General features: G+C 33.7%; 1 protein-coding gene across 5 annotated transcripts in view; it reads left to right on the forward strand.

The window, feature by feature from the left end:
* The window catches only part of CHD1 (chromodomain helicase DNA binding protein 1), a 75,725-nt gene that overhangs the window by 5,221 nt on the left and 44,475 nt on the right, over window positions 1-26,029 (forward strand). For all 5 annotated transcript variants that reach the window (XM_077139073.1, XM_077139072.1, XM_077139074.1 and 2 more), the window contains 11 exons: window positions 16,516-16,717; window positions 17,692-17,802; window positions 18,420-18,484; window positions 20,325-20,474; window positions 20,610-20,887; window positions 21,620-21,845; window positions 22,273-22,373; window positions 22,587-22,765; window positions 23,643-23,770; window positions 24,547-24,763; window positions 25,402-25,491. In XM_077139073.1, the coding sequence (XP_076995188.1) occupies window positions 16,516-16,717; window positions 17,692-17,802; window positions 18,420-18,484; window positions 20,325-20,474; window positions 20,610-20,887; window positions 21,620-21,845; window positions 22,273-22,373; window positions 22,587-22,765; window positions 23,643-23,770; window positions 24,547-24,763; window positions 25,402-25,491 (1,747 nt within the window). The remainder of the gene's footprint in view (window positions 1-16,515; window positions 16,718-17,691; window positions 17,803-18,419; window positions 18,485-20,324; window positions 20,475-20,609; window positions 20,888-21,619; window positions 21,846-22,272; window positions 22,374-22,586; window positions 22,766-23,642; window positions 23,771-24,546; window positions 24,764-25,401; window positions 25,492-26,029) is intronic.

Consider the following 26,029-nt stretch of genomic DNA (forward strand, 5'->3'; position numbering starts at 1 on the left):
CTAGAATTTTATAATCTCTTGGCCTTTCAGTATTTCCATTTTCCTTTGTGGAAGCTTATGAAATGAAATAGAATTAAGCAAGAGGTCATTTGGTATTTTTTGGTAGGTGTAATTAATTTTCTACTAAAAAAGGCTTTATATTTTCTGTGTGGAGAATACTGTATAACCACTGACTAAAAGGAAGAAAAATGTACAGGAAAATAGGCCGCTGGCTATGTTGTAACTGACAGTTTTGAAGCTTATTTACTAACAAGTGTGGGCCAGGATGCACCTGTAAAACGGTTTCATCTTGACACAAAGTCTTATATAACTGAAGTTTTAAGTTTTCTAAAGATATACTGAAAGATTTCAAAGCATCAGTTCCCAGCTGTGTGGATTTGTGTTATTTGCAACAACGTTTTTCAAATTCTTTTAGATATTATCTTAAAGTTATTTTGAATGATGATTTACTCCAAGAAGAGATATTTGAGTAAAGATCAGAGGTCAGAAATACATGGTCACATTTGCCCGCTTTTGGATGGTTTATGGGTGCTTAATACTCAACTTTTTTCAGTAATATAAGTTGGTCCATGTATGTTTGAGAATTTATTTGTCCATTTGTAAGTTATGCTTTTTTTTTGCTTAATTCTTATAAAGTTGTAGAATCGTCCTTGGATCTAACTTTTAAAGTGATTGGGGGAGGCATTGATGGTGGGCAGTGAGTAGGAAATATAATAAATGGAAATCCACAGGTTTTCAAAAATGGCTTTTTAAAGGCTTCTGGAACACATAGGAGAACTTTCTTTAAGAAGCCTACTGAATTGAAATCCTCACATTGATTCCCACCTATTAAAGTCACATTCAAAAGTTGTGAGAATAAATGAACCCCCATGAACACATCTAGTGCCAACAAGTTATCTTATAGCCAATCTAGTTGAATCTATGACTCCTACCTATACCCCTTCCCCCACTGGATTATTTTGAAGCACATTCCAAGCATCATATAATTTCTAGATGTGTTAGAATTCCACATGATTGGTAATATTGAGCAAAAAATAAATAAGCTTTACTTGGTTGTTATAAAGTATGGGATTAGATAAAATCTCATGTCATTGATATTGTTAGAAATTTCCTGTTTTATGAAACTTAGTGACTTTCACCTCTATATAAACAGCCCTTATTTCTCATTTAAATAATTTGAATGCTTACTAGAAGATATTTACTTTTGAGTTTATCATCTTTACCTCAGATTCAAAATGACTAAATCTAAATAATCATCTTTGAAATTAGTCATGCTAAATGTTACCCTTCTTAGCATCTAGTTCTAGCAGTTTTGTTTTTCTCATTTCTTCAGTAGAGAATTTAAGGTAATAAAGTTGCATTGTACTTTAATGAGGAGTTCATAATACAGTTTTGTTTTGTATTGATGATTTAGAATACTAAAAGGAACAGTCATGTTTGCTTGTACTACAAAACTGTAGATATATATGCATCTTTCCATATATGTATACACAACTCTGAAAACCAGTTGGTGTCAATGTTTTCCAGATTTTCTCAAACTTTTGATAGTATTTTATTGCTTATAGTACAAGATAAGATGAATAACAAGTTTTGCTACATTTTAGTTTTATAGAGTTTAAAGATGGGACTTGTAATTATCAAGCTGAGCCCTTTTTTATTTTCTAAATGACTTGATCAGGCTGATGTACTTTAAACAGTGGGTTGCAACCCATTAGTGGGTCATGATCAGTTTTGTTTTGTTTTATTGAAAGAGAATGTGGAATAGATTAGAAAATACAGTATTTATCTTATAAAGTGTGATTTCATCAAATATTTGTTTTATACTGTATATGTGTGTGTATTTGTGCTGGATCATAATATAAAATGTATTTATTTTATTTGTCATATTCCAAAAAGTTTGAAAGTCATTTCCTTCAGCCATCAATCCATTTTTCACTAATTCTAAGCATTTGCTCATTATCAGCTACTTTCCAGATATTGTTGTCCGTTTGTGTTAAAGTGGATAATAATCTATTGAAATAACTAAGATAAGGACCCCACTTAATGCATTCTGGGACCTAATAGATAAGAGGTACATATATTAAAATAGGTGCAATTTTGTGAAGAAATTAGTAAACAGTCAGCAAAATATGAGAACATAAGCTAAAACAGTAACCTGATCTGAGGAAGGCAGGGAGGGCTACAAAAAGGATATGGTATTTTTTAGTAGTCTTAAGGAGTGGAGTTTTATCAGGTGTTTAGGAGGGAATGCGTTCTCCAGGCTGAGGGAAAAGTATGGGAAAGGGCATGGAAGTTGAGTTCTAAAATCACTTCCATTAAGCTTTACACCTTAGTCCATTTCCCTCACAATACCTCAATCAGAGTTGATCCATCTTTATCTCTTTGATTCTCATAAGCTTTTTTTTTTTACCATTGCATTTTGGCTATGTTAGAAATTCGTGTTCAATTCAGTGAGATGGGCAAGTGAATTCAAATTATATATATTCTTTCAAAATGTTTTTTTAAAAATGTTTCTTGTACAACCATTAGTATAGTATATTAGTTAGAAAATCAGGTGCAGTGCTATACCAAGAATCTAAACCACACATACCCAAATAAAATTCTTTTCACTGTCATGTAATAGCCTAGAGCAAGTAATTGTGTTCTGCCCTTAACCTTGTTATCCAGGTAACCTGGCTAATGGAGCAGCTTTACCATCTTTGCCATATGGCTTCCAGTGCTCCAGTGGTTGCCGTTTCCAGTCAATAGGAACAAGTCCTGGGATAAGAAGGAAGGTTTAAGGCAAACCGCTTCATTTTTAAAGCTGTGATAAAGAAAATGCACATAAACTTCCAGCCATTTGCCATTGGCCATAACCTCTTCATCTAGCTGAAAGACTAGGAAATCTAATTTTTAGCTGGGTAGGCATCTGCCAACCAAAACTTGAGGGGTGATTATCTAATACTAAAAAGGCAAAAGAAGAAAATGGATAATAGGGTTGGGGGAGTGGAGGGAGTAGGCGAAGAATAATTTTTTTCTATCACAAGCATTATGGAGACTATATCTTCTAAAATAAATTCACTCAAACTCATTCTAAGAAATTAGTGGCTTTCATTTTTCCAAATTTCTTTAGTTTCTCTAGATGTACTCATAATTTGCTCTCTTGTTATCATAGTGTTGACATTACTTTGTTTTCTTCACTTGGGTTTCTGTGAGCCTGCATTTATATATTTACTTATTTATAATATGAAAATGAAAAGCTAAGTGAGAACCTAATAACTGGTACATAGCGACTACCGTGTAATAATAGTCATGTTTTCCCTTTTTTATAAAAAATTTTATTTTGAAAAATTTAGTAGGTATATGGGTTTTATTTATAGAAATTTCATGTGTTTATAGTTGTGGCAGTCCAAAGAATACCCACAGCAAACTTTGAAGTAAAGATTCTGATCTTGAGCTTAGAAGGATCCATAGTTTTAATCTCTAATTATTACTGTATGTTAGGCATTATGCAATACTCTTAACTGTTTTGCTCTTCATAGTTACCCTGAGAAATGCTTATTATTTCTATGTAGCAGAACCCTGAGTCTCATCTAATGCTTGTATTGATATAAATACAATTGCAATGAGAAGAAAGTCCAGAAAAGCTAGGAGAAAATGAATTGATGGTTGAATTTCAGAACACCATCAAATTGGCCCTAAATCTCCTCATGCGTGTCTGTCAAAAATCTTTAAAACATTCCCTCAAAGAAGCCTTTTTGAGTGGCATTCATGCTTAAACAGAAATTAAAGAGGGAGAGTTCAAGGAATGGAGTGAGAATTTAGTGCTGTGTGCTCGTTCTTTCGAATATTAAATAAAATTCTTTGATTTGTATACACATAGCCCTATTTGTCAAACATACAATCTCCCCTAGTATTTTTGTAGAAAATCAGTTTACTCTCTCAGTATAGCTTATAATTAACCTTTTTTGGGGGGATCCAGGAATTTGGTCCATCTAAATACTATTATCGGTTAACAAAATAGGAAAGAAAAAGTAGTAGCATGGGATGCATATGAGTAAGAAGGAAAATTTTTATGTGCTAAGCAAATGAATACATTGATTACTTAATAGAATTAAAATGAGAAATCATAGTTTTAAGACTTTAATACAAACCGTCTAATATATATAATGTTTAAATACACATAAACAGTTTTGTTTCTTCTCTAGTGCTACTATTTGGGAATGTTCTTTTCATTCTCTCCCCGCCCCCCCCCCCCCCATCTACTTTACCCATCCACTTCACCCATCCACTTCCTTGACTTTTCATTTCAATCCAAGACTCATTTGGAATCAGTTCTTTCTTTCTGGTGGTAAGGAAGGCAGCTGCCCATTGCATCATTTTCTTATAAGGCCTTCAATTTATTCATTCTTCCTTTAGATGCCATTGTAATGTAGTTTCCAATTCCTGTGATAAAAAGCAAAGAAGGTTTGAAGACTATCTTTTCTTTCTGTAAAATAGTAGGCAGTTATCATGCACACAGTACAGATGTTATGTTTTCTTTAGTCTGGTTCAAAACGTTGATGTGAGTGGAGTATAGGGTATAGAGAAAGAAGGATATGCTTTTCTGTCAATATGCTGAGTTGATTCCCACTTCAAACCTATGAAAATGCTGGATAAAACAGGGCAAAAGGAAGTAAAGTAAGTGCATGGCTGAGCTTAAAAGATAGTTTTTAGGTGCCAGGAACAAAGGGAACTCAAAGCCAGATTCATAAGAAGTGGTAAGCTCTGAACAAACATGGTAGTACAGAGGATATTTGGAGGGGTACAGCCCCCTCAGGGCAGGAGTGTGGGGTTTGGATTAGTACTAAAAACTTGAAGGCATCTGAAATTAACTCTTCTTAAAGCTTGGACCCTGGGAGAGTTGCCTTTCTGTGAAAAAGGTATAGGATTCCTTACGTTGTCTTCAAGGAAATTTCATTGTTGTAAGGATAAAATGGAATAGAGGTGAATATATATATATTGAAAATATATATATATGTGTGTATATATATATGTATTTTTGCATGAACAGGCACCGGGAATCAAACCCGGGTCTCTGCCTGCTGAGCCACCATGGCCCACCCAAGGTGGATATATTTTGTAAGCTGTAAAGAGCTGTATAATTCTAAATTTTGTCTTAATTGGAGTATAGGAGTATAAAAGAGAAAGGGCCATAGAAGCCGAGTGGGTTAACACATGATGCCGTCCAGATGTTAAGATGTTTGGGAGAAGAGACTGGCAAATTGGAGAGTAGTGTATGTCTCCTTTGAAGGAGTCAGTGCTATTTAGGTACAAGCAATTGTGACCTGTGGGAGGTGGATCCGGTGTTTCCAGATTTTTTGATTCTTTAAAATAAGCTTCTGCTTAAAATTATTTTACTTAAAATTATTTTTTCCCAACAGTGTAGAATTAGATGACTTTGAGAAAGAAAAACCCAAAAGTAGAGGCAGAAAAACAAGCCAGAAGGAAAGAATATGAAAATTTGCATGGAAGATTTAGGTATATGGTACTTTTGAATGAAAAGCAAAAAGGAGATAGTATTAACCATTTATTAATTCACAAATGTTATTTTGAGAGTTTATTATGTCAGATACAGTACTAGAAAGTAGGGATACAGTTGTCAAGTAGAACATTCCCTGCCCTCATATTTGCTTAATTATAAACACATTTTATGTCCCAGACACCACCACTCTGGATGCTTTATTTGTATGTGCATCTATTTACTGGTGAGACAGTTGGTACTGTTGTGATCCCTATTTTGTAAGTGAGGAACGTGTTGCATGGATATGTCAGTAGCTTGTTTCAGATATCAAGTGATAGTAAAGGAGAATTTATTCAAATATTTACGTGAATATGGTATGATATGTGTATTAAGTGCTGTGAAGGAAATGTGCAGTATCTGAATGTTGGTAAGAAACTTTATGTAGTCTTAGGGAAGAGGTACAGTGAAAAGCCCTTGTGAAGTGAAGGGTGGGTAGAGGACAGTAAGTACTAGGGAAGTGGTTGGGGTGGGGATTAATAAACCTAGGTAGAGAGAACTGCTTATGCCAAGGTTACAAGGTGGGGGATAAAGCATGTCAAATTCAAGGATGGAAGGAAAGTCAGTGAAGGGAGGATACAAATAGAGACGCAGAAGAGGTTTAAGATTGAATTGGAGGGCGGGCCACGGTGGCTCAACAGGCAGAGTTCTTACCTCCCATACTGGAGACCCGGGTTCATTCCCCCGTGCCTGCCCATGAAAAAAAAAAAAAGTGATTGAATCAGAGAGATAGGTAGAGGTCATGTTTTACTTGTTTTATCAGAAGAAAAATAGGAAGTCTTAAAATCAGCCTCAGTGGTGGCTTCCTCACAAGGTTTAGTAGGGCTGGGATGGGGCCAAGGCATATGCAATTTAAAAATTGGGAAAGGGTAGTGATCTTGATATGCGCTAGAGTTGGAGAAGTATTTCTAAACTAATCCATGAGTATAAAATCTTAGCATTTCATACATGAAACTCATGAGAGAGGAACTGTTGAGGATAGCCATGCTAAAACTTGGAAATTTAACCTTAAATTAAAAAAAGATTTAAAATGGATTTCATGTCTTACTGAACAGAATATTAATTTGTTTCTGGTTACTCAAGTTATTAAAGACATTGGCTTATAATAACCTTCGGAATATTTGTAAAGACTGTTGATCACTTTACTAAAAAAAACCTATGCAGATGTAAGTTTTGAACACTTAAATTTATTTTTTCCCAACTTTTCGCAAACTTTGAAGGAAAGGTAGCAGAGCCACAAAAGGGAGCACCACCTAGCTGAGTCAAACTCCCTATAAACAACCTTCTGGGAAGTATAACACAACATTTCTGCTTTTTGTCAAAATTTAAGCTCATGGCTATGCACTCTTTTCTGCTGGGTGACCATGACATGGGATTTTTACAAGGAAAAGAAGATAACATGTTGAAGGGAACTGAAAGTTTCTGAGGCCGCTGTTAATACATTTGGTATTTAATTTGCCTTCTTAAAATTCATTTTTAACTTTTCATGCCTTAATCTTAAAGGAAAAGATTTATGTAGTTCTCATTTCTACCTGCCTGGTTTGGCCATTTTATTGACTGATTGTATATTGGATACTTTTATTCTTCATGCCATTTGAATGATTTATTGATTTGACTTCTGCAGCCTTTTAAATTTCTTCATCTTTATACCTTTACATACATGCATACGTATTATTTATATGCACATGAAACACTTTTATTTTTTTCTGTATCAGGTGAAAGTAGATTAAAAAATTATACCCCTTTATATCTTAATATTTTAGTTTGTTTGTCCTAAGGACAAAGGTATTCTCTTACATTAAACATTGTATAGTTATTAAATTCAGTGTAAACGTTTTACACTGATATAATGCTCTAATCTTCAGTCTGTATTCCATTTTGTTAGTCATCCCAATCATCTTTTAGTACAGGGTGCTATCTAAGATCACATATTGCATTTGGCTAGCATGTCTGTTTCTCTTTTTTTCATTAGAGCAGTTGTAGGTTACAGAAAAATCATGTAGAAAGTACAAAGTTTCCAAATATCCCTCACACACACATACACACACACAGTTTTTTCATTATTAACTTCTTGCATTAGTGTGGTACCTTTGTTACAAATGAAGAAATGTTATTATGTTAACTATAGCCCATAGTTTTCATAGGGTCCACTCTTTGTGTTGTACAGTTCTATGGTTGTTTTTTTCTTGATAACTTATGTACAACCTAGAATTTCTGATTTTATTCACTTTCAAATATACATTTCAGTGGTGTTGATTGCATTTATAAAGTTGTGCTTCCATCACCATCATCTGTTGCTAACACTTTTCAATCACCCCAGATAGAAACTGTACCAATTTAATATTAACTCCCCATTCCCCATGTAACCTGCTACTTGTTTTATGAATTTACATAGTCTGCCCTGTTTTATATCAGTGAGATCATATGGTATTTGTCCTTTTGTTTCTGGCCTATGCAACTCAACATGATGTCTTCAGGGTTCATTTTTATCATCACATGCATGAGAACTTCATTCTTTTTTATAATTGAATAATATTCCACTCTATGTAAATACCACACTTTGTTTATCCATTCTTCTGTTGATGCACACTTGAGTTGCTTCCACCTTTTGGCAGTTGTGAATAATGGTGCTGTGAACATAGCATATCTGTTTAATCACTTTAACTGGAAACAGTTCCTCCTTATCTATTATGTCATTGGCTTGTTTGAAGACTGCAGGCCGGTTTTACAGGCTATTTCTCAATTTCAGCTTCTCTGATACTCAGTTATGATTAAATCCAAGTTATTTATCCCCTACCCTATGTATCCATGGCTGGAGTGTGCTACATAAGTGGTGATATGTCTTTCTCAACGCTGTCACCTCTGGAAGCTTATAATGTCTGTCGGCTCCTATTGATGACGTGAAGTTTGATCCCAGGACAAGGTATTGTCTTGTTTTCTCCACTAGTTTCTAATTTTCCCATTATAGCTAATAAACAATTTGTGAGGAGACACTTGGAGACCATGTAGATATTTTACTCATCAAATTTTCTCCCTAGATTTAACAGCCATTCATGTTTCTTGCCCAAACCAGCATTTTCTATGATGGTTGTAATTTTCTAGCAATAGCAACCTGCCCATATTTATTAGGTAACATTCTACTGTAAAGAAGATTCCCTATCCCCTCTTTACCTATCTTATCTTTCTGTCTGATCTATCATCAGCATGGAATGATGGAAATTCTTCCTTTATTTAATAGGTAATAATCACTTATTGCTTTTGGCCAGTGGAAGCCCCGTCAAGCTGCCTACGCCCTTTTGACATGTGCCCAGTTCCATCTCTTCTTTTTTAGTATTTTCTTGCTTTCTAGCACAAGAATGCTATCAGATATAGAACTGACAGGATATATCTCACACACACACTTTGACAAGATATGTCTGTGTGTAAATATTAAATGGTTTATTGTAGGAATTGGCTCATGTGACTGTGGAGATTGGCAAGTCTTAATTCCCTAGGGCAGGCTGCAAGTTAGAAGCTCCAATTAATGTGAGGTTGTCTTCCTCAGGAAAAGCTGGCTGACTGAAGTAGAAGCAAGAATCCTTCCTTCTGACTTGTGGAATTTTCAGTTCTGGCTTTTGATACCTCTACCTTATGGAATTTGGAGACTCCCCTCATTGCTGAGGTCACTAGTCTCATTTGCAGATGTGCAGTCAGGTTTACATACAAGTTAATTGAGCATAGATGCAAGTCTTCTTATTAATTAGTCTTACTTAGAAACGAGAAACTCAATCTAAGTGAAAAAAATATATATATGAACAAGAAACTCAATAGAGTTGTGTGAACTCCGAAAAGAAAAATTATGTGATTTTTTAGGTTGAATTGGAAATAATAGTATATATATAGACTCTTAAAGTATTAAGAGTTTCAATTGACCATATATGCAAATCAGTCTATGAAATCAGTCTATTGCTTGATTCATCAGACAGCTAAACACCATAACCTAGCCAAGTTGACACATGAAATTAACCGTCACAGTGGCTTTAGATTATCTTTTATGTTCCCTATCATAGCCCTAGGATAAATAATTTCTTAAATAATCCTTTACTTATTGTAGTTTGAAATAGTATTTATGAATCAAGAAGTGGGTGCTCAGTGATGATACATTTAAAATCTCAAAGATGAGTAGGTTTATTTTGTCTGATAAATGGCACATCAAAAGCTTAAAAAAAGTGTCATAAACATGAAAAGAAGCAAAGGGCCATTTATTGTATCACTATTTGTAGTATTGAAAGGCTGGAAACAAAACAAATGTTCGTCATCGAGGAACAGTTTGTAACTGTGATGCATCTGCAAAATGGAGTAAATGCAGATGCATAAAGGAATCGGGAAATATATCTATTGCTATGAAAGTATTTCCATGATATACTGTGTGTATGATAGGTTTGATTTGTGATTATGTATAATATTGGAAAAAAGGAAAGATAAAAATTTTTTTTTTTTAATGGCTATTGCATTTATTGCAGGGGGAGGGAGGACATAGTATAGAAGAGGTATGGAAACTAGACTCCCATCTTGTTCTGTATCTCTGAATCTTATATAATAAAGCAACATTAAATAAAGGTGAATGAAAAGCAGTTCTTAAAAATAAAGTTTAAAAAAAGGGGAAATGATCCTAATTATACTAAATTGGTAGCCACACAGAAATGAATTATTTCAGTTGACTGTAAAGCAGTAATTTGATTGTAGGACAGAGAATTGCAATGGAATCTTAACGTTTATTAATCATATTGTTAGTAATGATAGTGTTGTTATTTTGAAACTATTACATATATTCTAAGAGACAACCTGGAAGCAAACTCAATCTAAGTGAAGATGTGTGTGTGTGTGTGTGTGTGTGTGTGTGTGTGTGTGTGTGTGTGTGTGTGTGTGTGTGTGTGTGTGAGAAATCAGAGAAGTAAAAACTGATTTTTTTAGTTGAATTGGAAATAATAGTATAAACTCCTAATGAATTTTCTCTAAAAATACAATAAGCTTCCTCATTCCCTTGAAAAAGCTTAAAGGCAATGATAATCCAATAGAAGACTCTCCTAGTTCTCAGATTACAGTCTCTAAGTACCATTTTCTGTTGTCAGTTGGAACCAGAACTTTTTGATGAAATGGCTGTTAGTCTGAGGCAAGAAATATACAAAATGAACCTGGAGCATCTTGCTATACCAGAAAGCAAGGATGCTCTCAAAGATAACTTGAGATCTGAGGGAAAGTTTCTTTGTATAGAAATTATTTCATCTAGTAATAAAAGAAGAATGATATGATATCACTTGTTTTACTACCCAATAATTAAATCGTGAATGATACCATATCATTATCAATAGCTACTGAAAAATTAGGTGAAAAACTGATGGTGAACTTTATAATGGATGGATAAGATGAACATTACCTGACAGAGCAAAACATACCTGAACCCACCGATAAAACTTAACCTTACACAAAGAGAGACAACCACAATATCACTTAAAATATTCTTGCTTGAAAAATGGAACTTGAATCTTAACAAGTCTCTGAACCTAACAACCAGTTCACAAATAATACAAGAGTTAGAAAAATATGTTGAATTATACCATTGCGGTACAGTCCACAAAATCTAGAATACAGGACAAATTGCCCAGTTTCTTCCACAAAATAAATTACAAGGGAAAAAATGAGTGGAGGGAAGACTTTTAAATTAAAAAGATCAAATATATGAATGAGATACAGTATGTGAAGACTGGTTAGATTCCTGGCAAGTAGAAGCAACATAGAATGATGAGAATAAAGGGGTAACCTGAACATTGACTGGATATTTATTATTAAGGAAATCTTTTCTTTTTTCCCAGGTATATTAATGGTACTGTGGATGCTTAAAAAGTTTGTGATTTAAACGTTTGTGAATTATTTGTGGGTGAAATTTTGGGGTGAGGAGTAGGCTATTTGAAACAAGGTTGGTATTGTGAAGCTGGGTGATGGATAACATAGCAAGTCATTTTATTATTCTATCATTTTTGTATTTGGAATTGTAGATAAAAATAAGCTTGAAAAGAAACTTTATTTGAATTGCTGTATGATATTTTCAGCTGTGGTATTACTATTTAATTTACCCTAAAAAAGAATATTATTTTGCCTAAATTTTCTTTTGTAAACTAAGAAAAATGAGGGAAAACCTTCAAAAGTCAGTGGTATTTTAATCAGTGGTTATTACTTTAAAAAAATAAAATGCTAATTGGAACTCAGAAATTTTTCTTATAACCAAATTGTATTTGTGATTTTTATACAAAATACTTTACCTACATATATCTTTGATTTGTTTGTTTATTCATTCATCTATTCACTCATCAAACATATATTGAGCTCTTTAGTTAGTGTTCAAGATACGAGAAGCAGTACGTCTTTTTGTACTACCCAAGAACGTATGATCTTAGTACACCAAAAAACAAAACAAAGCCACTGTGATTTTTACATGGTGTACTCACAGGCAGAATAATGGTATGTACATGTTTCAGGAAAACTAATGTTGGGTTAATGTTGGATTTGGGAAGAAGTTAGAAGAGAGTTGTTGGAGTGGCTGTGAGGAGGCTCAAGTAGGAACTATGTAGTGGAACAAGAAGAGCAGAAGTTGGAGAGAGAAACTGGCTTTCAGAAAATTACATGTAGTTTGTCATAGTTGGGACTAGGGATTCAGGTGAGAAAGTGAATTTTTTGTTTGTTTTTGTTTTTTTTTTTTTGGATGGACAGGCACCCAAGAATCAAACCCACTTCTCCGGCATGGGGGAAAGTGAATTTTAACTTATGACTTTTAGAATCAAAAATCTTCATGCAAGGAAAGGAACTGTCTTCAGGTAGTTTATGGTGGCGAAGGCATGTCTGTGCACTTAGCTTGGATTGTATGATGAATAAAAGTATTTAAAAATGAACAGAGAGAAACAAGTGCCATAGAAAATGTGGAGAAAGAGATGTACTTATTTGCTGTTGGTAGAGAAGCTGAGAGGTACAGTCCCTTCGAGGGCAGTGTGATGATTTGACAGGAGGTTAGAGAGTGGGGTTGCCATATGATCCTGAAGCCCCATTGCTCAGTGTGTACCTGGAGGAACTGAGCATGGTGACTGGAATGAACATTTACACACTGGTGTTTATGGCTGCAATGTTCCCAATCCACAATGGATGGAGGTGGCCTAAGGGTACAATGACTTGAGGAATGGAAGAGGATCTATGGTGTATACATACAATGGACTACTAAACTGCCTTAAGAAGGAATGAGGTTGTGAGGCCTTCAATTAGGTAAATGAACTTTTAAGGACTTTATGTTGAATGAAATGTTAGGAACAAAAAGACAAGTACCATTCCTTCATCATCTGGACTAACTGTAATATAAAAACTTGATGAACTGAAGTTGAGAACATGAGTTATCAGGTTGAGACCTACTGTAAAGGATCCTAGATTGTACACTCTTACAGCAGTCACGTATATTCAGGAGTGGTAACTGTTATGAATAATGCTGATCTGGATGGGACTAAGGTATATCAGAATACAGGATAAAGGATGAAATCATCCATATTTTAAAACTTCAAGTTCTTTGTGAGACTAAAGGAAGAGTTGTTTATTTCATACAAAATTTATATTTTGGAGGGTGCATTTCCTAATTTAACTGTATGGCAGTTTAGTTGGACACCACATAAGTACATGGAATCTTGATGAGGGTGTGAGATTTTTGTTGGTTTAACCAGGTTAGTGGATGCCCTGATAATCCCAGAGTAATTTGTTCAGTGAGTAAAGAAGCATTTGCAAAGTCCTTGCAGGGGACTGGGGAAAAAGAAGGAAATATTCAACTTCCCTATTTGGAGAATTTCTGATATTCTTGCAAGCAGTAGGGACAACCATATCAATAGGCCGAGCCTTCAATCTTGGAATTCACCCCTATGAAATTTATTCCTACAAAGGATAGGCTAAGCCTACTTAAAATTAGACTTAAGAGTCACTCCCCAGAGAACCTCTTTTGTTGCTCAAATGTGGCCTCTCTCTTTAAGCCAACATGATAAGTGAATCATTGCCCTCTCCCCTACGTGGGACATGACTCCCAAGGATATAAATCTCCCTGGCAACATGGAAAAGAAATCCCAGGATGAGCCTGGACCCATCATCAAGGGGTTGAGAAAGCCTTTTTGACCAAAATGAAGAAGATAAAAATGAGACAGTATGAGATTTCAGTGACTGAGAAATTTCAAGCAGTGGAGTTATCCTGGAGGTTATTCTTATGCATTATATGGATATCCCTTTTTAGTTGATGCTGTATTGGAGTGGCTGGAGGAAGTACCTGAAATTGTTGAGATGTGTGCCAGTAGCCTTGATTCTTGAAGATGATTGTATCAAGATTTTGTACCATGTGACTGTGTCATTGTGAAAACCTTGTGTTCGGTGCTCTTTTATCCAGGGTGTTATGGACAGATGAGTAAAAAAATATGGATAAGAAAGTAAGACTGGCAAATGCATGATTGGATGTAGTCCCTTCCATGTTCCTTACATATATTAGACACTTAATATATTTCTGTATATTATTGTTTGGTTAAAAGTTTGAGTTAGAATGATAATTACTAAACTTTTCACAACTAAAAAAAAAAACTGTGCAAACTTTCTGTGTTTACATGAAGAAACTGTTAACGCCTTTGAATTAGAAGCATACTTTCAGCTTTGCAGTCTTTTTTCACAGAGTAATGCCTCCATCTTGTGGTATATCTGAAAATCACAATAGAAGACTCAAAGCTTGTGTTTTTGTTCAGTGTACATAAACTGTTGTTTGCTCATGAAGCCCAATAAATTATATCAAAAGCTGAGTCTACTATGTGTACCGAAGATTTAATGGACCGGTTTTCAACAGTTCAGGTGTAAACACGATGTAAACCAGCAGCCTCAGAGATAATGTTAATTGGCACAATCAACTTTAGTCTAGACCATTTCTAGGCTACCCTGGACTGAATATTAGTAATGGAAAAGATATTTTCTCAGCAGACTGTTAATTGCTTTTACATATGTATGTTTAAAGGTTAGGAAAGACTGTGAGAAACAGCTATTTCAGATTTATTACTGGGGAACCATGAGAAATTGGATAATTTTCCCAGAGAAGAATGTTACTGATTTTTTTAGCAAATTATAATTTATTAAGGCTTAATTGTATAATTATACTAAATTACATTCTACCAGAATGCTAGAACAGAGATATAAAATTGAAATAACCAATAAATTAGGTTTCTACCTGATACTCTGAGATTTTCAACATGTTAAAGTTTTTTTTTTCCCCACGCAATTCCTACTTTATAATTAGTAAAACAATAATTTTTAAGAGTGGGGGGACCATTGTATAAACTTCTTGTTTTCCCAAGTTTCTGCCTCAGCATCTAGTATTTGGTGGATTTTATTCATTATCTTAGATGAAGATGATAATCACATTGCTTATGTTTTTTTTATTTTTTTAATTTATTTATTAATTAAAAAAATAAACAAAATAAAACAACATACATGATCAGTAATTCACAATATCATCACCTAGTTGCATATTCATCATTTCTTAGAACATTTGCATTAATTCAGAGAAAGAAACAAAAAGATAATAGAAAAAGAAATAAAACAAACACAGGAAAGAAAAAAAGAAAAAAAAATTATACCTATCATACCCCTTACCCCTTACCTTCATTGATCACTAGCATTTCAAACTAAATTTATTTTAACATTTGTTCCCCATATTATTTTTATTCCATATGTTCTACTCGTCTGTAGACAAGGTAGATAAAAGGAGCATCAGACACAAGGTTTTCACAATCACACAGTCACATTGTGACTGCTGTATCATTTTTCAATCATCCTCAAGAAAAATAGCTACTGGAACACAGTTCTACATTTTCAGGCAGTTCCCTCCAGCCTCTCCATTACATCTTGAATAACAAGATGATATCTACTTGATGCATAAGAATAACCTCCAGGATAACCTCTCGACTCTGGAATCTCTCAGCCTTTGACACTTTGTCTCATTTCCCTCTTCCCCCTCTTTGGTGGAGAAGGTTTTCTCAATCCCTTGATGCTGAGTCTCCACTCATTCCAAGATCTCTGTCCCATGTTGCCAGGAAGATCCACACCCCTGGGAGTCATGTCCCACGTAGAGAGGGGTAGGGTGGTGAGACTGCTTGTTGTGTTGGCTGGAGAGAGGGGCCACATCTGAGCAACAAAAGAGGCTCTCTTGGGGGTGACTCTTAGGCCTAAATTTTAAGTAGACTTGACCTATCCTTTGTGGGGTTAAATTTCATATGAACAAACCCCAAGACTGGGGGCTCTGCCTATAGCTTTGGTTGTCCACACTGTTTGTGAGAATATCAAGAATTCAACTTGGGGAAGTTGAATTTCTCCCCGTTCTCACCACTCCCCGAAGGGGGCTTTGCAGATACTTTTCCATTCACTGATCGAATCACTCTGGGATTCATCGGGGCATCACTCTGGACAAACCAACAAAATCTCATGTCCTACCTGAGATTCCAAGTACTTATGGTGTTCAATCAAACTATCTACATAAGTTATATTAGGAAATGCACTAGTCAAAATATAAATTTTGTAACAAACATTTTTTGCTTTAGTCTCACACAGGAGGTGACATTTTAAAATATTAATTACTATGTTTTCAGTACCCTGCAATAATGACATTCCTTTGTTCTTCCTCATGCAAAAACATTTTTTAAATTGTACCTTGTACATTTCACTATTATACACTCTAGGCATTCCTAGATTATACCATCTCAATCTTTAACATCTGTCTTTCTTTCTGATTTCAATATGTCCCCAGCCCTCCTCCCTCTATCACATTGCTTATGTTTTAACCAAAATTGTGCCAAACTTGCCAGCTGTGTCAATTATAGCTATAGATTAAGAAGATGAATTTCAGATGCTAACATTTTGCTTGCAATCTGTGTATTTTCAAATTGTAGCCAGTCGGATGATGATTCTGGATCAGCTTCCGGCTCTGGATCTGGTACGAGTTCTGGAAGCAGTAGTGATGGAAGCAGTAGCCGGTCAGGTAGCACTGACTCTGACTCTGGCTCTGAATCAGGCAGTCAGTCAGAGTCTGAATCAGACACTTCCCGAGAAAACAAAGTTCAAGCAAAACCACCGAAAGTTGATGGAGCTGAGGTAATAAATAAAATATCCAAAGAAAGATTCCTTGTCTTTCTTTAGGAAAATTTATAACTGCTTTATAGTATTCTTAACCTAGCTTTTAGGGAAATCAAAAAACCATTTTAAACATTAAAATTTTTATTTAGTCATTCTTATGCTGTGATTAAGTATCTTCAGATTAATTACTTGGAAGACATAAGAAATACAAAATAAAGAGATATATAAAATAAAACTTTTTTGTCTTTTGCGTGTTACATGAATTAAAAAAATCTTTGTGAGGTTCAATTTGTTAATCTTACAGTCTGTTATCTCACTTTCGAGATCTTCAAAGGAGATGCTTTAAGAGTATACAATAGTGTTACTTTTAGTACCAACCAGGATGAGATAAGATGCTTGGGTCAGAGTATATCACGCATTTCTCCTTCATGGAGAAAATCTTGCTACCAGAAAACCCCAAACGAACAAATAAAATGGCAGCTAAAGTAAAACAAATGTGTTTAGTGACATAGATGATTTACATTCTGACTCAAAGCTTTTCATCTAACCTCACACCAATAAAAAAAGAAAAAATAGGTACCCATACTTTGTGTACCACTCATATTGACTCTGTCACTTTGTTGGAAAAAAATAATTTTAATGCCAAGAGATTATTGCTTAGTATTGTCTTTTGATGATGCTCAACACACCATAAATGTTTTATATACTAAAGCTCAGCATTATTTTTTTGGGGGAGGGTAGGGTATGGGCAGGCACTGAGTTGAACCTGGGTCTCTGGCATGGCAGGCGAGAATTCTGCCCCTGAGCCACCATTGCATCTCCCTCAGCATTTTGTTTTAATTATACTGTAATGATAATGTATATGATATGAATAAAGAAAATAGTCTTAATTATTTGGAGCAGTGTAAAGATTGATATTACTCTTTTAATAAATTCACCTTTTTTTGTTTTCTTAATACTTCATCCTTCACTGGTTCATATTTCTATTACAGTTTTGGAAATCTAGCCCTAGTATTCTGGCAGTTCAGAGGTCTGCAATGCTCAAGAAGCAGCAACAACAGCAGCAACAACATCAAGCTTCATCTAATAGTGGATCTGAAGAGGTGAGTTTTCATATTTAAAAAGTACATGTGTGGGTGGGCCACGGTGGCTCAGCAGGCAAGGATGCTTGCCTGCCATGCCAGAGGACCCAGGTTCGATTCCCGGTACCTACCTGCCCATGTTAAAAAAAAAAAAAAAGTACATATGATGGCTAATCACTTAGGTTATCATATATTTTTTAAAAAGTAAGCTGAAACTATTAACAGTGTGTGTACATATGCAAATGCATGTGTGTCTGCACAAAACATTTAGGAAGGAACCGTATCAGAAACTCACAGGAGAAGAATATTAATTAAAAATTTGGCATACCAACAACAAGGATTCCTTGTGGTCATACCAGGCAACAATATGGTCTCCAGAGAGTGTGTATTTTAAAGTTCAATATGAAATGCTTACATTGTGATGCTTACCTGATGGTACTTATATAATTCACAGGCTATCTTAATTTGAAATAAAGTTATTAATTGTTTAATATGTAATGGTATAAATATAACATGGAAGGAAAAAACAAGCTTTACGTTTACTGTTGGTCCAACAAATGTTCAGTAGCATAGCAAGTAAAAATTTGATGTCACAGTTAAATTTTAATTGTTAATGATATTTTTCATTTTCTTCACAGGATTCCTCTAGTAGTGAAGATTCTGATGACTCATCAAATGCAGTCAAAAGGAAAAAGCATAAAGAGTATGTCATTTTGTTCAGCTGACTTTTGTATCAGGAAAATCCTAATGCTTTTATATTTCATCCTTCATGGAAATAGCTACCAAAAGTATACTATTGTAAATCCCTGGTTTGTGGCATTTTATTAGGTTAATTTAAACCATTAATCTTTAATATTTATTTTTCTGTGACCATCTGAGGGTTTTGTGTTACCTGCTTATCTCTTATCATTGCCTCCCTGGTTTATTTGTAAATTTCAAAGATTCACTTATTCATAATGTGAGAAAATTCTAAGTTGAGAAACACAGCAGTGTTGTAAGGACCAGAAGATAACTGATTTTGAGTAATTTTGTTAAGTTTTGTTAGTAGCTACCCTTATATTCATTTGCATGTGAAATTTGCTCCTTCCCTAGAACCTCTCTAGGCATTCACTTATTACAAGTCCTGATGACTTTGGTCCAGAAGGGGTTGAGTACTTTAGATCCTCAGTTCATTTATTTAGACAACCCTTTTTTCTCTTCCTTACACATTACTTCAAAAACATTATGCCATTGCTACTTGTCTCTTATTTTTCTGTTTGTTTTTAATACTCTGCTCATTCACCTGGGTGTGCTAGGTTTGCATTTGTTAATTTATTATCCCACAGGATTCATGCATTTTTAATGTGAAGATTCTTATCACTTATTAGTTTCTTAAAATTTTAGTCGTTATACCTTTGCATATTTTCTCTTGCTCTTCTCTAAATCTCTCTAGTACTCCTAGTAAATAGATATATGTTGGATCTATCCTCCATGTCTCTTATTGTGTCGTGATTTTTATCCCTTTATTGCTATCCTATATTCTGGCTAATTTCCTCAGATATTTTCTGGTTTACTAATTATATTTTCAACTACTCTGTTTCATCAGCTATTTAATCATTAAGTTGTTAATTTCTAAACTTAACATGAGTACAAGCAAAGGGTTTTTTTAAAAAACAGATAATTTAGGGTGATGAATAGACTTGCTCAGATTTTAAAACTGTAATTTATAATTAAAATGGGACTTTCGTATGTGCTGCCTTTTGCTACTTTCAGTGTCTAAATCCTAAGAATATTACAAGATAAAGAATTTGCTTCTCTTCTATTTTTATTATTAACTAGATTTTATCACGTGTGCTTGCTTTTATTGTGTAACCCTTAATTAACATAGTGATGGTTGATGCAAGAGATGCAGAGCAATATCTGTGAAACTAGGATGAAGTGTAAGAAAGTTCAGTGTGTATCTCTCCTTTGAACTTTATATGTGTGGTAGCAGCATGTACACACAGTATTTTTTTCTCTCGTTTATTGAAATGAAATAGATTAAAACAGTAATTATGATAAAGTAACCACTGAATGTTGGTTGAGATGGACTGATCATCTTTGCATTTTTCTTACTTTTTTTTCTTAATGAACATGTACTGCTTTAAAAATCAGTTTTAAAAAGTTTGTTTTTAAAAATCAGTTTCCAGAACATTAAAATGAAAGGGTTTAGAATCTTTTTTTTTTTTTGAGAGTTTAGCAATTATAAAAGATTTTAAATAATCCCTGTGATTCTTTTAAATTAGCATAATGTTTTCATCTGTATTAAGAATCAAAAACATTTGTATTTGTAGTACACTGAGGTAAACCAAATGACTAACGAAACTCTGGAATTATAGAAGGGGGAGTTTTTCTTATTCTGTAGACATTTAATAGTTTTAATATGGGTGAAATATTTTAGTTGGCATATAATTTAGTTAATTTTGTCATTTCTGCCTTTTATTATAGCCAAAATTTGCTATGTGATGTGAGATAAAGTTACTTTGTATATTTATGCTGTTGTTTTTATATATTTATATATATAGTGAAGACTGGCAAATGTCTGGGTCGGGGTCTCCGTCTCAGTCTGGTTCGGATTCAGAATCAGAGGAAGAAAGAGATAAAAGCAGTTGTGATGAAACAGAATCTGATTATGAGCCAAAAAACAAAGTTAAAAGCAGAAAACCTCAAAATAGGTAAATACAGTATGTTCTTTGTTTGATACAGAAATTATTGGTATGGAAGTCATTCATTATTTTTGTATACAGTTTCTCAAATCTTGTTTTATGCCAGTATTCTGTAAACACCTGTATTTTCCCCTGCTCTTCTAGAGCTAAGTCCAAAAATGGAAAAAAGATTCCTGGACAAAAAAAGAGACAGATTGATTCATCTGAGGATGATGAAGATGAGGATGATGAGGATTATGATCACGATAAAAGAAGTTCTCGTCGCCAAGCAACTGTCAATGTTAGCTATAAGGAAGATGAAGAAATGAAAACGGATTCTGATGACTTATTGGAAGTCTGTGGAGAAGATGTTCCTCAACCTGAGGAAGAGGAATTTGAAACAATAGAAAGGTTTATGGATTGTCGGATTGGGAGAAAAGGAGGTAGCATTTTTAAACTTATTTTTTTGTTTGGTTATATAAACAATATTTATTAGGGTAAATAAGTAAAGTATTTCTTGATGATTTTCCAATTTAAAAAAAAAGTTGCTATTGTATATTTATTTTAAAAAATACTTATTTACTATGAAAATGTACTTAGCCTTAGTGTCATCTTTTAGAAAATACATCCCTGACCGTACTGTATATATTATGGATAATTAGAAAATGTTTGTATATTTGAGTTTGTATGCATTTGCCTTTTAGGTACTTTCAAGTTCACAAATACTATTAGGTTTTTGAAAATTTTGACCTCACTTATACAGGTTATTTTTAGTTACCTCAACATGTAATTTTTAAAGATGATTTTTGATTATTTTAATTTCCAATCATCAGTCTCCGATAATCAGTAATTGTACTAATGCTTCTACAATTGTTATCTGATCTTAGATGTGCCATTGTCTTTGGACCGTGGTTTTTCTAATTTTAAAATTGAGATTAAATTAGATAATTTATAAAAGTTCTTTCAGTTTTAAAAATCCATGATTTAAGCCTTTCCAAAGGCTGAATTTCTTTTATAGATATGTAATAATTGCATAAATTCCTGTACTATAACATTGTGTTTATTTACTTATTTTAAGAAGGTGCATTTTTTTGGATTAATATTTTTAAATTTTTGTGTTGAAAGGAAATAATTCTATAACCAGTAAATGGAAGATCTTGTGCCTTTTTGTTTAGCTACTGGTGCTACTACAACCATCTATGCAGTTGAAGCAGATGGTGACCCAAATGCAGGATTTGAAAAAAACAAGGAATCGGGAGATATCCAGTATTTAATTAAATGGAAAGGATGGTCCCATATCCACAATACTTGGGAAACAGAAGAAACCCTTAAGCAGCAGAATGTTAGAGGAATGAAAAAATTGGATAATTATAAGAAAAAAGATCAGGAAACAAAAAGATGGTAAGTATACTTTCTACCATACTTAATTTTTTGTTAAAACTAATAATGTTTAACAGTGAACCTAAGTTGAACCATGGTCTTTAATTAATAGTACACTTATAAAAATGTGTTATTATAAATTTTAACAAATGTTCCACACTAGTGCAAGGTGTTGGTGGTGGGGTGGTGTATGGGAATCCTCTATTTTATTCATGATTGTTCTGTAAATGTACAACTTCTCTAATAATAATAATTTAAAGATAAAAATAGAATTTTAAATAACTAATGATGCTTTACTTTATTTCTGTTTCAATTTTTTCATTTTCAAACTTGACTCATGATAAGTGATAAAACAGATTTGGTGTGCTGCAAACAATGTTTTGAGAAGAGTAGGTTGTTTATGAGAGATTTAGAAGTCTGTTCTTGGATTAATAAATATAAATTTCAGGTTGAAAAATGCTTCTCCAGAAGATGTGGAATATTATAACTGCCAGCAAGAACTTACAGATGATCTGCATAAACAGTATCAAATAGTGGAGCGAATAATTGGTCAGTAATAAATTATTTTAATTAAACTTTTCTTCTAGTATTTGCATTCATCCCCAAAAATCGCACATACTACTTACACATTAAATACTATAGCTTGCTTTTACAAAAATAGAATATTGTAAATTAAATGGCTTGTTTTACTTGCTTAGCCTGTTCTAAGAATAATGCCTCTGATAAGATTTAATGTAAATAAATATCCAATTTATTTCACAGCTCATTCCAATCAAAAGTCAGCAGCTGGTTATCCTGATTATTACTGCAAGTGGCAGGGCCTTTCATACTCAGAGTGCAGCTGGGAAGATGGAGCACTTATTTCCAAAAAGTTTCAAGCATGCATAGATGAGTATTTTAGCAGAAATCAATCAAAAACCACTCCTTTTAAAGATTGCAAAGTGAGTATTGTTTGCCATTTTTCTTTTCTTTTTTTGCATGGGCAGGCACCGGGAATCAAACCCCGGTCTCCGGCATGGTAGGCAAGAATTCTGCCTGCTGAGCCACTGTGGCCCGCCCTTGACATTTTTAATTATTGAAACTTTATACTTCATAAATGGTAATGGCCTAAGGGAGAGTACTGCTTGCTTGGTATGTCTAACAGAAAATGATACACCTATAATTGCTGTCTAATCATGGATGTGGCCTTAGTGAGTTTAACTGTAACAGAAAAATGATAAATTGGTGATGGTGGTGGTGGTAGGGAGTAGAATGGAGAAGTCAAATAGGGAAAATTCCTTGGAAACTAGAGTATATGCTTGGTTTAAAAGATAGTTGACATTTTCTTTGAAAGAAGGAAGGAGAAGAGGTCTAAATGTAAGTACTCAGAACTACTCTGCCTAATAATAGGATCTTTCCATCTTAACTAAAGTTATTATCAGTGATAATTTTGCAGTTTATGTACTATCAGAATTTATTAGTATGAGATTGAATTAAATTCACAGTGATTTAGAAATCAGAAAAGGAATGGGAAGCTAAGCCAGTTTATGGTTTGTATCAGTCAGGACTGGACCAGTTGTTATATGAATGAATGATAATGCTTTTTTTTTTGTAGTGTTAATTTAAGCAGGAAGTTATTTCATATCACTTTTTGTTTTAAAAAATGAAATATTCAACAACTTTGTTAATTACAATGTTAGAAGCAGTTTTCTTTGGATCCTTGGATATATTTTGAGTAATGAAATCATTGAGGTTAATGGTTTCAAATTAAATTTCTAAATATATAAATGCCATTTCATGTATTTCATAATTCTGTGTTAATATTTATTTCTACTAAAGGTATTAAAACAAAGGCCAAGATTTGTAGCCCTGAAGAAACAACCATCCTATATTGGAGGACACGAGGGTTTAGAATTAAGAGATTATCAACTGAATGGTTTAAATTGGCTTGCTCACTCTTGGTGCAAGTAAGTATATTTTGAACTTTCTATTTAATTTGAGAGAGGAAGAATTTTACAAATAGAGGATTCAGAATGGAAATATGATTGTAAAAGGTTTACATTAACATAAAAGTTAAGACCATTTGGCATTCAATAAGCTGGTCCTAGTATATATTACAAATATTTACTACATACTAGGAGGAAAATCCAGTAGGAGTTCGAGTTTAATCTCTTCCATTGTTGAAGTACTTAAAAATGATTTTATTCAGCATCTTAATGTTTGTTATTCCTACCTTATTACCCTACACTGTTCCTGAACTGTTTCTCTTCTACTTGGTTATTCCTGATTCTCATTTAGGCCTCTACTTTTATCTGTTGTGACTCTCATTCTCCTCTCAGGAGTGATACTCAAGTATAGATGACTCTAGGGTCTTTTCAATAGCCATATTTTCCCCTACGTCCTTCCTACTCTGCCTTTACATGCTTTTTACTTATTTAACATACCCTGACTGTCACTAATAGATGGATTGTCTTCTTGGCTTCGTAACTGATTAAAGATAATACTGTTCATATTTATCTCTTCTGGCCTAAAATGGTAAATATCCCCTTACTTTTCTCACAATATTAGTGATTTATTAAATACCTCTTTAGCCATTGGCCTTCACATTATTATTTAAAAATTGGTATGCTATGTATTTTATCCATCAGATTAATTTTAACTGTTTATATGAAGTTGTGGGTTATGTAAAAAAAGTTTTCTTATAAATTTGAATCTTTATTGCATTTTTTTTTTAACTTTGTAGAGGAAATAGTTGCATACTTGCTGATGAAATGGGCCTTGGAAAAACAATACAGACGATTTCATTTTTGAACTATTTGTTTCATGAACATCAGTTATATGGACCTTTTCTATTAGTAGTACCTCTGTCCACTCTCACTTCCTGGCAAAGGGAGATTCAGACATGGGCTGGTCAAATGAATGCAGTGGTTTATTTAGGTGACATTAACAGCAGAAATGTGGTAAGTCTTTCATAATTTTAGAAATCTAGCCATGCTTGTCTTCAAGAACAAGTATTTTATTTGTCTTTATGGTTATAGTTTCTAGCATAGAACTTACCATGAAGTAAGTGCTCAGTACATGTTTAATTGGTTATATAAAAAAATGCCACTTCTGGTTTACTGCTACTTTTTATACTTGCATATTAACTTTTTTAAATCGGAAATTTCAGACAGAAGAGTATAATAAATCCCCATGTACCCTCCTCCAACTTCACAGGTTTTAGTTCATGGCCAGTTTTATTTCATCTGTACCTCTACACACTTCCTTCCCAGTTATTGTGAAGCAAACCGTAGACATCATTTTGTCCATAAATTTCATGTTATTAAGTGAATTACCACTTAATGTTTTGTTACAAGAACTTTCTTCAGTGAAATAAGGGTTATAAAAATGTGCTTCATTTTATTTATAGGTTTTGATATGCCAGGGTATTTTATTTATGTCCACTAAGATCAGCATTGCATATGGACTCTTGAAAGAATAGTTAATTATTTTATTACATATATACATGGTTATTTATGATTGTTGAATTTTATTTTAGATATTGAAATATAATTTGCTTAATGCTTGTCTTAAAATTGTCTTTGAAATTTCTTGGTAGATAAGAACACATGAATGGATGCATCCTCAGACCAAACGGTTAAAATTTAATATACTGTTAACAACTTACGAAATTTTATTGAAGGATAAGGTATGTATGCCTTAGGTATTTCTGTTTGGTTTATAGCTGTTTTTCCTTGATCGTATATTGAAGAAAACTTAAATCAAGGGTCAGCAAACTATGGCCCGTGAGCCAGATGCAGCCTTTTTTTTTTTTTTCTGAGTGGTCTTTGACCAAATAGTGGTTTTTACATTTGTAAAGGATTGAGGAAACAGACTGAAGAAGATGAGATGGAGAACTGTCCAGCAGAGCCTAAAATATTTTTTATCTGGTCCTAAACAGAAGAAATGTGCCAATTTCTGACAAATGAAACAAATCTCTTTATTATGTCTTTTGAATTTGTAAGTTCTTTAAAGAGAAGGAAGATACCTAGTAGGATTAAGTTACCGCTGTGAAAAAAAAGTTTTTTATAACTGTTTTTTATAACTGTTGTCTCATTTAATTCTCCTTTCTCCTTTATAAAATATTGGCTATCCTTGTGTTACCGAAAAGAAAATTCAAGGCTTAAAGAGGTTAATGAACTTGCCTAAGGCTACATAAATACTAAGTTGCAGAAACAGGTCGATCT

The sequence above is a fragment of the Tamandua tetradactyla genome, chromosome 21 (genome assembly GCF_023851605.1).
Source record: "Tamandua tetradactyla isolate mTamTet1 chromosome 21, mTamTet1.pri, whole genome shotgun sequence".
In the NCBI taxonomy this organism is placed as follows: domain Eukaryota; kingdom Metazoa; phylum Chordata; class Mammalia; order Pilosa; family Myrmecophagidae; genus Tamandua; species Tamandua tetradactyla.